This window comes from Arabidopsis lyrata (assembly GCF_000004255.2).
Source record: "Arabidopsis lyrata subsp. lyrata unplaced genomic scaffold ARALYscaffold_3, whole genome shotgun sequence".
In the NCBI taxonomy this organism is placed as follows: Eukaryota; Viridiplantae; Streptophyta; class Magnoliopsida; order Brassicales; family Brassicaceae; genus Arabidopsis; species Arabidopsis lyrata.
Window position 1 is genome coordinate 22899662 of NW_003302553.1, and position 12670 is coordinate 22912331.

A 12670-nucleotide genomic window follows, 5' to 3' on the forward strand; every position below is an offset into this window, starting at 1 on the left:
CGTATTTAACCGTAACCGTTATAACCGTATTTAATCGTAACCGTATTTAACCGTAACCGTTTTAATTTATTTTGTTTTTGTCCAAAAAAACAATTTTTTTTTTTATAGTGTACCGCTTTTCATAAAGTTTTTGTGATTGGTAACTGTCAAAGCTGTACAAAGCTGTACAGCTTTAAAATTGGTTACCAATCATAGCCATATTCTTCTTTTCTTCTTTTTCTACAAAGTTAGGCGTTACAAAAGTAGGCATGGTAGTTTTGTTAGGTCTCGCCAACAAATAATTAATAACGTGTCACTTGTCAATGCCCCATACGAAATCCAATCCACGATTATTTTGTACCACTGAAAAGAACAACCTTTTATAAACTAATAATATATAAATTGGTCCTTTTTTTTTTTATAAAATATATCAACTATAACGCTTATTATTCATCTTTCTTATGGGCCAGTGTATGTATATGTAATCTCTGCTTTATCCCAAAGCATGCATTGCCATTGACAAGCAATAAAATATCTTGTGAGAGAAGAACGGGTAAGAGGTCGAATATCGTAAATAAAAAAAACCTTTTATAACAACATTCTTTCGATTCATAATCATCTTAACATAACCTCTAAATCATTAGATCATGGACCAGCCTCACGCTCTTGTAGTCGCTAGCCCTGGCTTGGGCCACCTTATCCCTGCCCTCGAACTCGGCAACCGTCTCTCCTCCGTCCTCAATATCAACGTCACCATTCTTGCAATCACCTCCGGCTCCTCTTCCCTGACAGAAACCGAGATGATACATGCAGCCGCGGCTAGAGGGACCTGTGAAATTATGGAATTACCTCGGTCGATATAGACGACCTCGTAGAGCCAGATGCGACAGTGGTCACTAAGATAGTGACGATGATGCGAGCCATGACGCCCGCGGTTCGAGATGCCGTGAAATCAATGAAGCAAAAACCGACGGTCATGATCGTTGACTTTTTTGGTACAGCGTTGTTGTCCATAACCGATGTAGGTGTGACGGCTAAGTATGTGAACATACCGTCGCACGCGTGGTTCTTGGCATTAATTGTCTACTTGCCGGTGTTGGATAAGGTAGTGGAAGGTGAGTATGTTGATATTAAGGAGCCTATGAAAATACCAGGTTGTAAACCGGTCGGACCAAAGGAGCTTTTGGACACAATGTTAGACCGGTCGGACCAACAGTACCGTGAGTGTGTACAGAGTGGGTTGGAGATACCTATGAGCGATGGCGTTTTGGTAAATACTTGGGAGGAGTTACAAGGGAAGACTCTAGCTGCGCTAAGAGAGGACATGGATTTGAACCGAGTTATGAAAGTACCGGTCTACCCTATTGGGCCTATTGTTAGGTCTAATGTGCTTATTGAAAAACGAAATAGTATTTTGGAGTGGCTAGACAAACAAGGGGAAAGATCAGTTGTGTATGTGTGTTTAGGGAGTGGTGGAACGTTGTCGTTGGAGCAAACGATGGAACTCGCTTGGGGTTTAGAGTTAAGTGGCCAAAGTTTCCTATGGGTTCTACGTAGGCCTGTTTCTTACCTTGGTGGGAGCTCAAAAGATGATGATCAAGTGAGTGCTTGTCTACCAGAAGGTTTCTTGGACCGTACACGTGGTGTAGGTCTTGTGGTCACGGAATGGGCACCACAAGTTGAGATCTTGAGCCATAGATCAATCGGTGGGTTTTTATCTCATTGTGGTTGGAGCTCAGTCTTGGAGAGTTTGACTAAAGGAGTTCCGATCGTTGCTTGGCCTCTTTATGCGGAGCAATGGATGAATGCCACGATGCTGACAGAGGAGATTGGTGTGGCCATTCGTACGTCAGAGTTACCGTCGAAGAAAGTGATCGGCCGGGAAGAAGTGGCATCTTTGGTGAAAAAGATTGTAGTGGAAGAGGATAAAGAAGGACGGAAGATAAAGGCTAAATCTGCGGAGGTGAGGGTTAGCTCCGAACGAGCTTGGACTCATGGTGGGTCGTCTCATAGTTCTCTCGTTGAATGGGCAAAACGGTGTCGTCTTGTGTCTTAATTTTAGAATCATATATCATATATGTGAAATGAGGTGAGCTACCTCGATCATGCAGCCACGTCAGCAATTGAGGAAAGGAGACTTGTCCATTGAAATTTAAAGCTAAGAGCATCTCCAATGGTGAGAGCCCTTCCAAGAGCTCTCTTCTATTGTTTAATATAATTTGTGGAAATTTGTAAGATGAGAGCTTGTGTTTTATTTTTAAAAAAATCCATTGTCCAATGGTAGTATCTCTCAAGTGGGGTTCTTACAATATGCTTGATCAAACAATATGATGAATCAAATCCAAAGCATGAAAACTCACTTCGACTTGGCTCTTCTTAGCTACACTACTCCAGCTTTTAGATTGAACACCAGTTCTCCTATCGAAATCAATACTCAATGCAACCTCAGGTTTATGATCAAGAGCAGTGAAACAAGCCATATAATCTCCAGCCTCCACCGCTGTAACTCGATGTCACCTGTGTAAATTCACGTTTAATCAACAAAAAACGAAAATTCAAAATTCAGAAATTCGGATTTGGAGAGTAATCTGATAGAGATCTTATGATATTGAGGTGAAGGATGAGCTTCGTTTGGGTTAAAGACTGTGTATTTTCCGATGGTGACTGATATCATATCTCTATACGAATACACTAAATTGCAGAGGTTCGGTCCTAAATCCAAAAGTGATGAGATGAATCATCTATATCCTCAAAACAGGTTCACTAAAGCTTGGTTCAAATGATACAAAGACAAGATGATAGAAGAAGAAACTCACTCTTGTGTAACCGATGCCTACAAGTTCAAGAACACCATGAACCAATGGAAGCCTATCGATTGAAAACATATGTTCCTCACCTTACTCCTCCATCAAGCAAAACTGGAATCCTACCTCTAACAACATGAACAACCTGCAGTTTCAAAAGAAGACCAGTTTGTTCATCAATCAAGGTTTCAATCAACTGAGAAAAAAAAAAAAAAACAGAGCAAAAGCAGTATGAGAAGATAGTAATTCCATGATCTAAATCTCTATCTTCAAAGCCATTGGAAGCTCACCAAAACTAAAATTCTTTCAAAACCTATAAAGTAGTAAAGTTTTACTCAAGTCCATAAAACCCATCAAGCAATACAAATGAAATTTGAAAAACACATAGGACCAAACACGTTTAGTCAGCATGAAGCAAATAACTCAATCTAACTCAGAACACAGACACAAACATTAACAACTAGGTTTATCAAAACCCTGAATTGTTCAGAAATCAAGAGATTTAGAAACAAGGAATCAAATCACAAACTTAACCTGCAAAAATCGAAATGAAAAGTCAGCTAATTGAAAGATTTGATGGAAAAAGGGCTGGAATTTTCACAAGCACTTGGCAGAGCTTCAGTGCACTAAAACCACCGCTCAAACCGAGATTCTAAGAGCAAGCGAAAGAGCTGCATCAATTCAATGGATCAAGAGCACGCTCATACACCATAATTTCTCCCTTAAATCAACCCTCAATCGCCGGAATCGTCAGACTAAATCTCGTCTTCTTGTTCGCCGATATCGCCAAAAAAGTGAAAGAGAGAGTCGAAAAAAATAATTAGAAGAAGACTTCGTGGTTCACGTGTTGTCTTTTTTTTTTTTTTCCTTTTGTTAAAAATCCTCCACCAGTCAAACAGTGACACGTGTGCGTCTCTCTTGGGTTTCCAAAACTCTCTTCAGAAAACCAACTCTCTCTTCAATTATGTTTTCTGATTTAATTTTAATCAGTTATAATCACTTTTGAGAAGAGAACTTTGGAAGAGAACTCCCATTGGAGATGCTCTAAAGACTTTTGTTATAAATTGGGTTTTCTCGATAACTCTTTATCTCCTATATCAATGACTTTTTTTTTTGGTCGTCTATATCAATGACTTTTAATTTACTCTTTACGTATTTTGTTTGCAACCCGTCGTACGTTGAATATGTTTAGACAATTAGCTTTCTATAAACAGGATTATTTTTCTGAATTTTCTGGGATATATAGTTTTGAAATTTCAAAACCATATAGATAAGTTCATGATTAGTGAACCATATAGTTTTTTTTTTGTTTTTTTTTTGGTCAAAAGTGAACCATTAAGTTATAATAGTAAATCAAATATATTTCAAGATATGCAAAACACCAAACAAAAATATTATTGCATCCCCCACTACATCTCCTTATTGGAAAGTCCACTCGCAGTGCCATTTATATGGGCCAGTGTATAACTTGTCCCAAATCATGCAGCACTATGATATGTGGCCCGCATACTCAAGTAGTGTGTAAATTCAAAATGTTAGAATGATGTTCGAAACAAATCGGACTAAAATCAATGGGTAATAATCTAATAAACACTAGTAGTGAATGTTTTCTCTGCGTCATATATTAAATTCCACGATTTATAGATTTCGATTCTCATGTTTTTTTCTTGTTGATCACTTTAATAACAACTTTTCATGGCAAGAAAATTAGGAAATCCACAAATTTGGATATTATTATATTTTTGTTGTTGTTGGAATGTGGACTTTATTATTCAACAGAAGAGATTATTTACAAAGACTGAAACCAATTTGAAGAGTAGAAATGTGGAGAAAACAAAGATTCAAACTTAATGAGAAGTGGCACCACCCACTTCGTGAATTTGGTCATTTTTGGATATTAATTTGGTTTTGGATATCTCCACATAAAAACATATATGAGAAATCCTTAAATATTTTTGCGTATATAACTAAAAAAAAAAATACTTCTTGTTTCGTGTGCCGCGGTGATCAACAGGAGAAGTGTGTCCGGTGTATGGAAAGACATGTGTACATGCACATGTCATCATCATTCATTGTCCTTGTGAACGAAAGTATATGCAATGGAGTTATCTGCGAACATCGCGCCGTGTAGATTCGTCTTTTGTTTTGTCTACAAATTTTGGCGTCAGTACAAAAGTATGCATGGTCTTTAATCTTAGGTCTCATTAGTCATTAACATAACGTTTGGTCAATACGGCATAATAATTATTAGAGTACATAGACCCGGTTTATTTATAGGATCTTGTTTGGTTTAGTTGGTTATTAGTTAATCTTTATTATCTTCACTTGTATAGTTGTATTTAAGCTTTCTCTTGTACACATTTATCGTTGAATGAAGTAAAATCATAATTGAAAAGTAAAGTTTGTTAGATCTGAAATGGTATCAGAGCAATTTTTTTCTTCTTCAAGCTTTGCTTCGTCAAACTTCATTCTGCTTCCGCAAGCTCAAATCATCTTTCATTCTTTGATCATACATCTAGAATCTATCATCAACTTCTTCTCCGATTCATTCTCGACATTTTCATCGGAAATTTTCTACTTTCTTCTTCGTTTTCTTGCTTTTCCGATCGCGTTACATTCCGATCGAGTTCTTTCTTCTTCTCCGGCTTGATTCGAGCTTCAATTTCATCGATCAAGCTTGGTTTTCATCAAATCATCTGTGTCGAGCACTGATCTCTTTGAATCGAACTCCAGTTTCTTTGAATCGAGCTTTGATCTCTTCGTTTGTTAGCTTGATTTCTCAGATTTGAGTTCTTATCCTTCGATTTTGCGATCAGATTTCCTCGATTGTTCTTATTCGTTTGTTTGAAGCGATTCATCATCTCGGATCGTCTTCTCTCTTTTGATTTTTCTCTTATGGTTTTTCCGTAAGATTTATACTCCAATTTGTCTGGATTTGTGCTCGATTTGCCACTTTCTAGTTTCTTCTCCGATTAAAATCGGATTTTATTCCTTCATTGATCGATAATTCCGTCAATTCCTCGGTTAAACAACCGATCTTTTGGATATATAGGTTGTTGATGCTGCATATCACGTTTGTTCCGCCGCTCGTTGATGCTCCAGATCTCAGTTGCGATTCTTTGTCTGCGATTTCAATTGATCTACGTGTTGCTTTGCTTTTTCACGATGTGTTGATATCGTTTGCTTCTGTTATGGATTCAATGTATGGTTCACGTGAGTTTCAAAGAGCAATGTTGTTGTTGAGAAGGTTATGGCAGCAATTCCATGGCTGCGTTTGATGATATTGTTGGTGTTCCTCTTTGGTTCACTTCCACGTCCACCAGAAACGTCATCTAAGTCAATATGTATGATTCCCCTGCCTTGATCTTTAGTTCATTAGGCTGTGAATTTTTTGGCAATGGAGTTAGGTATTGTTGTTTGGATAGTTATCAAGAATTTGTTTCATCCGAATCTGTTCTAAGACAGGGGAGACATAGACAAATAGGACCAACGTTTGTTTATTTTGATTCATGGCTATGGTGATTATGACCTTGAATGTTGTGGTTTCACCGTGTTTGTGAAGTTGGTGCCATCATGTTGCTGTTATTGAGCTTCCTTGTGAAAACAGATGATGGATGTTCTTTTCATGAGCTATCGACATGGACTTCAAGGGTTTGATGATATTTTGATTCACAAAGATGGAGTTAACATCAGAAAATGGTTGTCTCTTGTTGGATTGGTTTTACCCTGCCATGTTTAATTCTCACATTCCAGCACATTTACGACCAATGGGAAGAAGATTTCAATTGGTTGCTGTTTTGGATCATGTTCCGTTTTGGCTCCAAATGATGCTGTTTCTGGAACTTTGTTGGTTGATTCTCATCACTTCCAAGATGTTCAGAGACTCATTTGTTATTCAACCACAGGAGATCCCAGTCGTGGACTCTACCTCTCAGAAAATGAGTTTAGTTTGCAGTTTTTCTCTACTTCAGCTCTGCATCTTATAGGATGTGTTATGTTTGTGTTCTGTTGCTGCTTAGAGATGTGTTCCCGTTCCATGTTAATTGAGTTCCTTCAAGCTGTGTTCCGAGACAGGGGGAGCTCATCGTGATCATTGTGGACTGGTTATTCAAGAGACATCTAACCTTGTTGCTTCATGGTGATAGTAGCTTTATTGGACAGGAGCGTATCAAGACCAAGACCACCAAAAGCTCATTGTGTTTTCAGTTTCAGGTCTCTCAAGTTCACTTGAATGCTTCTCTCATTGAGAAAGTTATTGAGGACACACATTCATGGAGTTTTCAAGTCCAAGATACTTTCATCTTGAGGGGGAGTATTAGAGTACATAGACCCGGTTTAATGTCGGTTTATAGGATCTTGTTTGGTTTAGTTGGTTATTAGTTAATCTTTATTATCTTCACTTGTATAGTTGTATTTAAGCTTTCTATTGTACACACTTATCATTGAATGAAGTAAAATCATAATTGAAAAGTAAAGTTTGTTAGATCTGAAAATAATAAATATCACTTGTTAATGGCCTATACCGAAATCCAATCCACGATTATTTTGCTACACAGAAACCAACAACTAAAAAGAAATGTGTTTATCAAATCTAGCAATTTTTGTGATCATTGATCCTAAAACCAATAATAAATATATATATATATATATTATGGCCAGTGTATAACTGTATATATATTATCTCAATTCATGAAGTGTCATTGATAACTAATAGACATCTTCTGATACAAGTACAGGTAAGTGGTCGAACATCTCACGTAAACAAAAGCCTTTTGTTAGAACATTTCTTTGATTCATATATCATTTTTAACACCAAATAACAAGATCATGGACCAACCTCACGCGCTTCTAGTCGCTAGCCCTGGCTTGGGTCACCTCATCCCTATCCTCGAACTCGGAAACCGTCTCTCCTCCGTCCTAAACATCCACGTCACCATACTCGCCGTCACCTCCGGCTCCTCGTCACCGACAGAAACCGAAGCCATACGTGCAGCCGCTGCTAGAACTGCCTGTGAAATAACGGAACTTCCCTCGGTGGATATAGACAACCTCGTGGAGCCAGATGCAACGGTGGCCACTAAGATCGTGGTAAAGATGCGAGCCATGAAGTCCAAAGTTCGTGACGCCGTGGAATCAATGAAGCGAAAACCAACGGTCATGATCGTTGACTTTTTTGGTACGGGGTTGATGTGCGCAGCCGATGACGTAGGCTTGACGGCTAAGTACGTGTACATCCCCTCGCATGCGTGGTTCTTAGCAGTCATGGTGTACTTGCCGGTGTTAGATACGGTAGTGGAAGGTGAGTATGTTGATATTAAGGAGCCTTTAAAAATACCGGGTTGTAAACCGGTCGGACGAAAGGAGCTGATGGAAACGATGTTAGACCGGTCGGACCAGCAATATAAAGAGTGTGTACGAGTTGGCTTAGAGGTACCTATGAGCGATGGTGTTTTAGTAAATACTTGGGAGGAGTTACAAGGAAACACTCTCGCTGCGTTTAGAGAGGACGGAGAGTTAAACCGGGTCATGAAAGTACTGGTTTATCCTATTGGGCCTATTGTTAGGACTAGCGGGCATGTGGAAAAACTCAATAGTATATTCGAGTGGCTAGACAAACAAGGGGAACGGTCAGTGTTGTATGTGTGTTTAGGGAGCGGTGGAACGTTGACGTTTGAGCAAACAGTGGAACTCGCTTGGGGTTTAGAGTTAAGTGGTCAAAGGTTCGTTTGGGTTCTACGTAGGCCCGCTTCTTACCTCGGGGCGAGCTCAAGCGATGATGATCAGGTGATTACCAGCCTACCTGACGGTTTCTTGGATCGCACGTGTGGTGTGGGGCTTGTGGTTACGCAATGGGCACCGCAAGTTGAGATCTTGAGCCATAGATCGATCGGTGGGTTCTTGTCTCATTGCGGTTGGAGTTCGGTGTTGGAAAGTTTGACTAAAGGAGTTCCGATCGTGGCTTGGCCTCTTTATGCGGAGCAGTGGATGAATGCCACGTTACTGACTGAGGAGATCGGTGTGGCCGTTCGTACGTTGGAGTTACCATCAGAGAAAGTCATCGGACGGGAAGAAGTGGCATCTCTGGTGAGGAAGATTGTGGCGGAAGAGGATGAAGAAGGACAGGAAATTAGGGCTAAAGCTGAAGAGGTGAGGGTTAGCTCCGAAAGAGCTTGGAGTCAAGGTGGATCATCTTATAATTCTCTATTTGAATGGGCAAAACGATGTTATCTTGTATCGTGATTTGAAAAATAACATCATATCAACCTTTTTATATGAATCTAAAAGTGTGTTAAATTTTGCTATGCATACAAGATATGTACTTCAATCAGGTATCTTTATATATTAATAAAAATTAATAATAGAACGTTTGTTTTGTAAAAATTTGCATATCATGTCGTCTATAAATGATGGACGTACGCGTACCGCTTTATATGTATGATCCTTGTTTAGCATTCTGAATGAAATAATCAAATAAGTACGTATGGAATTTCGGTCCAAGAGCTGGCTTTAGGCACATGGGCCTGTCATTTTTCTAGCATTCTAAGTGTTATTTTTTTTTTTTTAGCATTCTGAGTTATTTATATGTATGTCGTTCTCTCAGTCACCAGAATAGAACAATCTTGAAAATAGAAGATTTTAGTACGAGACCTAGCTAACCGAGACAAGTGGTCAGCTTTAAAGTTTGAAACATATCAAACTTTAAAGCTGACCAAGCATCATCAAGCAGCCGAAAGGTCACCTCTAACTTATAGATATAAGACCATGTACATAGGTGATTTTATTTGAGTATTAGTAGCCCAAAAATCATTTTTTAATGGACCAAAGCATGTATTTGGGCCTGATCCGTATCAGTCCACTGATACATTTGATACTAAGTATCGGGTGACGTGGCAGCATACGGTTGGTCAGCAAAATCAGAACCTGGGATGGCCTTTTTTGCCCATTTACTTGTCTTTGTCACATTGTGGACTTTCTAGCTTTTAACGTCATAATATTTTTTCGAACATGGTAGTGTTTTAATTTTGAGAAATTGCACCTTATAACCTAAAAAAACAACAAAATTAAATATCTAACCTCTAACCCCCCTATTCACTCTTTTTCTCTTCCTATCTCTCTCTACCTTCTTTCTAAAAAACTAATTTTTCTTTTTTTTTTGGTTATTCACCTAAATCACCCTTTAATTTTTTATTGTTAGAAAAAAACAAATCTATTTGTGTATCAAACTATTACACATAGGATCCCTACCCAAAAAAAAAAACTGTTACACATAGGAAATAACATTATTATAACCTTTTGTTTTTGGCATCAATAATATCATTACAATTGTTCTGTTTGATATTATTATTAAGCAAATTAAAAAACTATATATCAAAAACAAACAACTTAATATTGTTAGGCCAAATACATCTTAGATGTGAGAAACCTTAAGAAATTATTTCATGACTTTTTTTTAATATATATTATAAGGAAAAAAAATCATTATTGCATCCAATGTTAAAAAGTCGATTCAATTTGGTCCAACTAATTAGATTGAAAGTAATGTGCAGTAAGAACTTAAATCCAAAAAAAAAAAAAATCGCTCATTTTTTCCCTCTCATAAATTTGACAAATGTGAACAATATGATGGCCAAAAGAGCTCAAATTCGTCAAGAACAAATGCATCGACAATTGAAAAAAGATTTGATTGAACATATTTGGCAAAAATGGGGCCAAGGTAATTGACTCGTGGGGACTAAGTTATCTTTATCATCATGTTTTTTTGAATTTAATGTTTTTTTTTTGCTTAAGTATATTCTACGTTTTTTTTTATGTAATATTACATTTTGTAATCCTATGTTTTTATATATTTATTTTCGATTTTGCAAATCATTTTTTTTATGATACTTAAACCGGTCTCACCAATGGAAACATATTTAGTACCAGTATCATAAAAAATCTCAAATAATAAACAAACATTAAAATTAATACTAAAAAATTGTTAATGATACTCTATGAGTATCAACTATGTGCATGCTCTAAAGCATTTTTAGTATACTCCAAAGTTGATATCCCCTCCGTTTGAAATTAGTTATCGTTTTAGAAGTTAAATTTTGTTTTAAATTAGTTATCGTTTTATGTTTTCAATGAAATTTTTGACAGATTTTCCAATTTTATATTTGTTGTTTAAACTAATTAATTGATGATATCAAATAAAACAACACATTAATTAAGGATAAAATAGAAAAATTAAATGTTTTATTAATTTGTGTGAAAAAATTTAAATGACAACTAATTTAAAATAGAAGAGTATAATTTAATAAATAATATGACTTATATAAAGGTTCGCCTACTATACTTTAATTTTATATATATATCTAATTGCTTAAAATGCAAAAAGTAATTTTATAAATCATTAAAAAATTACTATGATGTTATTGTTGGGTACAAACCAACGTCCTACATTAGATGTTTAGAAAAAAGTTTCTAATATATAAGTCAAGTCTAACTCCAACTAGTATGAGACATTTTGGGAAGGAGGCCAATAACAAATCCGTGCGGGCTTGAACATATAGGTCCAAAGTGAACAATGTCATACTAATGGAAGTTGGATTGAGCTTATAGCCCAATAAATCGTATCAGAGCCTAGGTCGGAAAAAAGTGAACCTAGGGGTGTGGGCTAAATTTTGGTGTGGGAGAAGCCTTTAAATGTGACACGATAAGAAGATGCCTCAAGAACTTCGCGAACAAAAATGTGCCGAGTTAGGGTGCCAACGTTTCGCTGAAGAGGAGGCCCAATGTTCGTGGTTATTGGTTTGAAGGGGAGATTGTTGGGTAAAAACCATCCTCCCACATCAGAAGTTTAGAAAAGAAGTTGCTAATATATAAGTAAAATCTATCTCCAATTAGTACGAGGCCTTTTGGGAAATACCCCAATAACAAATCTGTGCGGGCTTGAGCATAAAGGCTCAAAGCGGACAACATCATACTAATGGGAGTGAGATTAGGCTTAAAAAAACCAATAGTTATCACCTAATTATTGGTTATAAATGTGGTACTTTATGGAAAGCAGTAATAGAAAATAGATGGTTTTTGTAATTCAATATTTATATATGAGTTTATTTTATATTCATGGTGGGAGTCAAAATTTTGAAATTAATTTAAGCTATATTTACTTATTAATGAAATATTAATCTTTGGAAAAGTAATTTAAAATTGTTAATTTATTTATCAACTTAATTGCCTAATTAACAATGTATAATTAATTTGGAAAAATGGTAATACATAATTAATGATTCTGATATTGTAATAAATTTTGTAATAACTATATTGCTAGTTTATTTTACAATTTAAGAGTCTTGTTTTTTTTTTACCAAGATTAATAAGAAAGTAAACTTATACATATATTTGATGAATAAATCCTCCACTATATCTCCTCCTTTATTAAAATGTAAACACACATAGATTAAAGCTGTGATCGCTGCGATAACCGTGATTACGATCCTTGACGGTGAGAATAACGCCGTGTGGTTGTGATCGGAGGTTTGTCCTAGCCATTTTATGGTTGAGGAAGAGAATCGAGCTTCATTTAGGTTTTTCTGCGGTTTACAAAACCGGTTTAGATATTTTATTCGGTTAGATTCGGTTTACATATTTGATTTAGAATGTTTAATTTCTACTGGTTTGGTTATGAGTAATCCACTAATCCACAATAATTCAAACCATTTCAATCCAATTCATTAAACTCATTAATCCATTTAATCCATTAATCTATTAAGATTCAAATTTCTCATTCATTAGATCCATAGATTGGATTGGTTTGGATTGATCCATTTTTTTTAATCCATTTTAACACCTCTAGATACGACCAATCGTTTTTGTCAAAGATTAAACACTTAATATCACAATCA

The 12670-nt window shown here is 36.5% G+C and overlaps 1 protein-coding gene, 1 long non-coding RNA gene and 1 pseudogene across 3 annotated transcripts; 2 read left to right on the forward strand and 1 right to left on the reverse strand.

The window, feature by feature from the left end:
* Positions 1 to 277: 277 nt before the first annotated feature.
* LOC9322249 lies at positions 278 to 2336 on the forward strand (annotated as a pseudogene). The gene is made up of 2 exons (XR_002333473.1): positions 278 to 532; positions 624 to 2336. The product of XR_002333473.1 is annotated as a UDP-glycosyltransferase 72D1 (transcript).
* Positions 2239 to 2917, reverse strand: LOC9320208. The gene is made up of 2 exons (XR_002333474.1): positions 2796 to 2917; positions 2239 to 2496 (listed from the first exon to the last, which is right to left on the reverse strand). It is a non-coding gene; the product is annotated as an uncharacterized LOC9320208 (long non-coding RNA).
* Positions 2918 to 7444: 4527 nt separating this feature from the next.
* On the forward strand, positions 7445 to 9085 carry LOC9322250 (UDP-glycosyltransferase 72D1). The gene has a single exon (XM_021033072.1). It carries the CDS (start codon positions 7611 to 7613, stop codon positions 9021 to 9023), a length of 1413 nt encoding a protein of 470 aa, XP_020888731.1. The 5' UTR covers positions 7445 to 7610; the 3' UTR covers positions 9024 to 9085.
* Positions 9086 to 12670: the final 3585 nt, after the last annotated feature.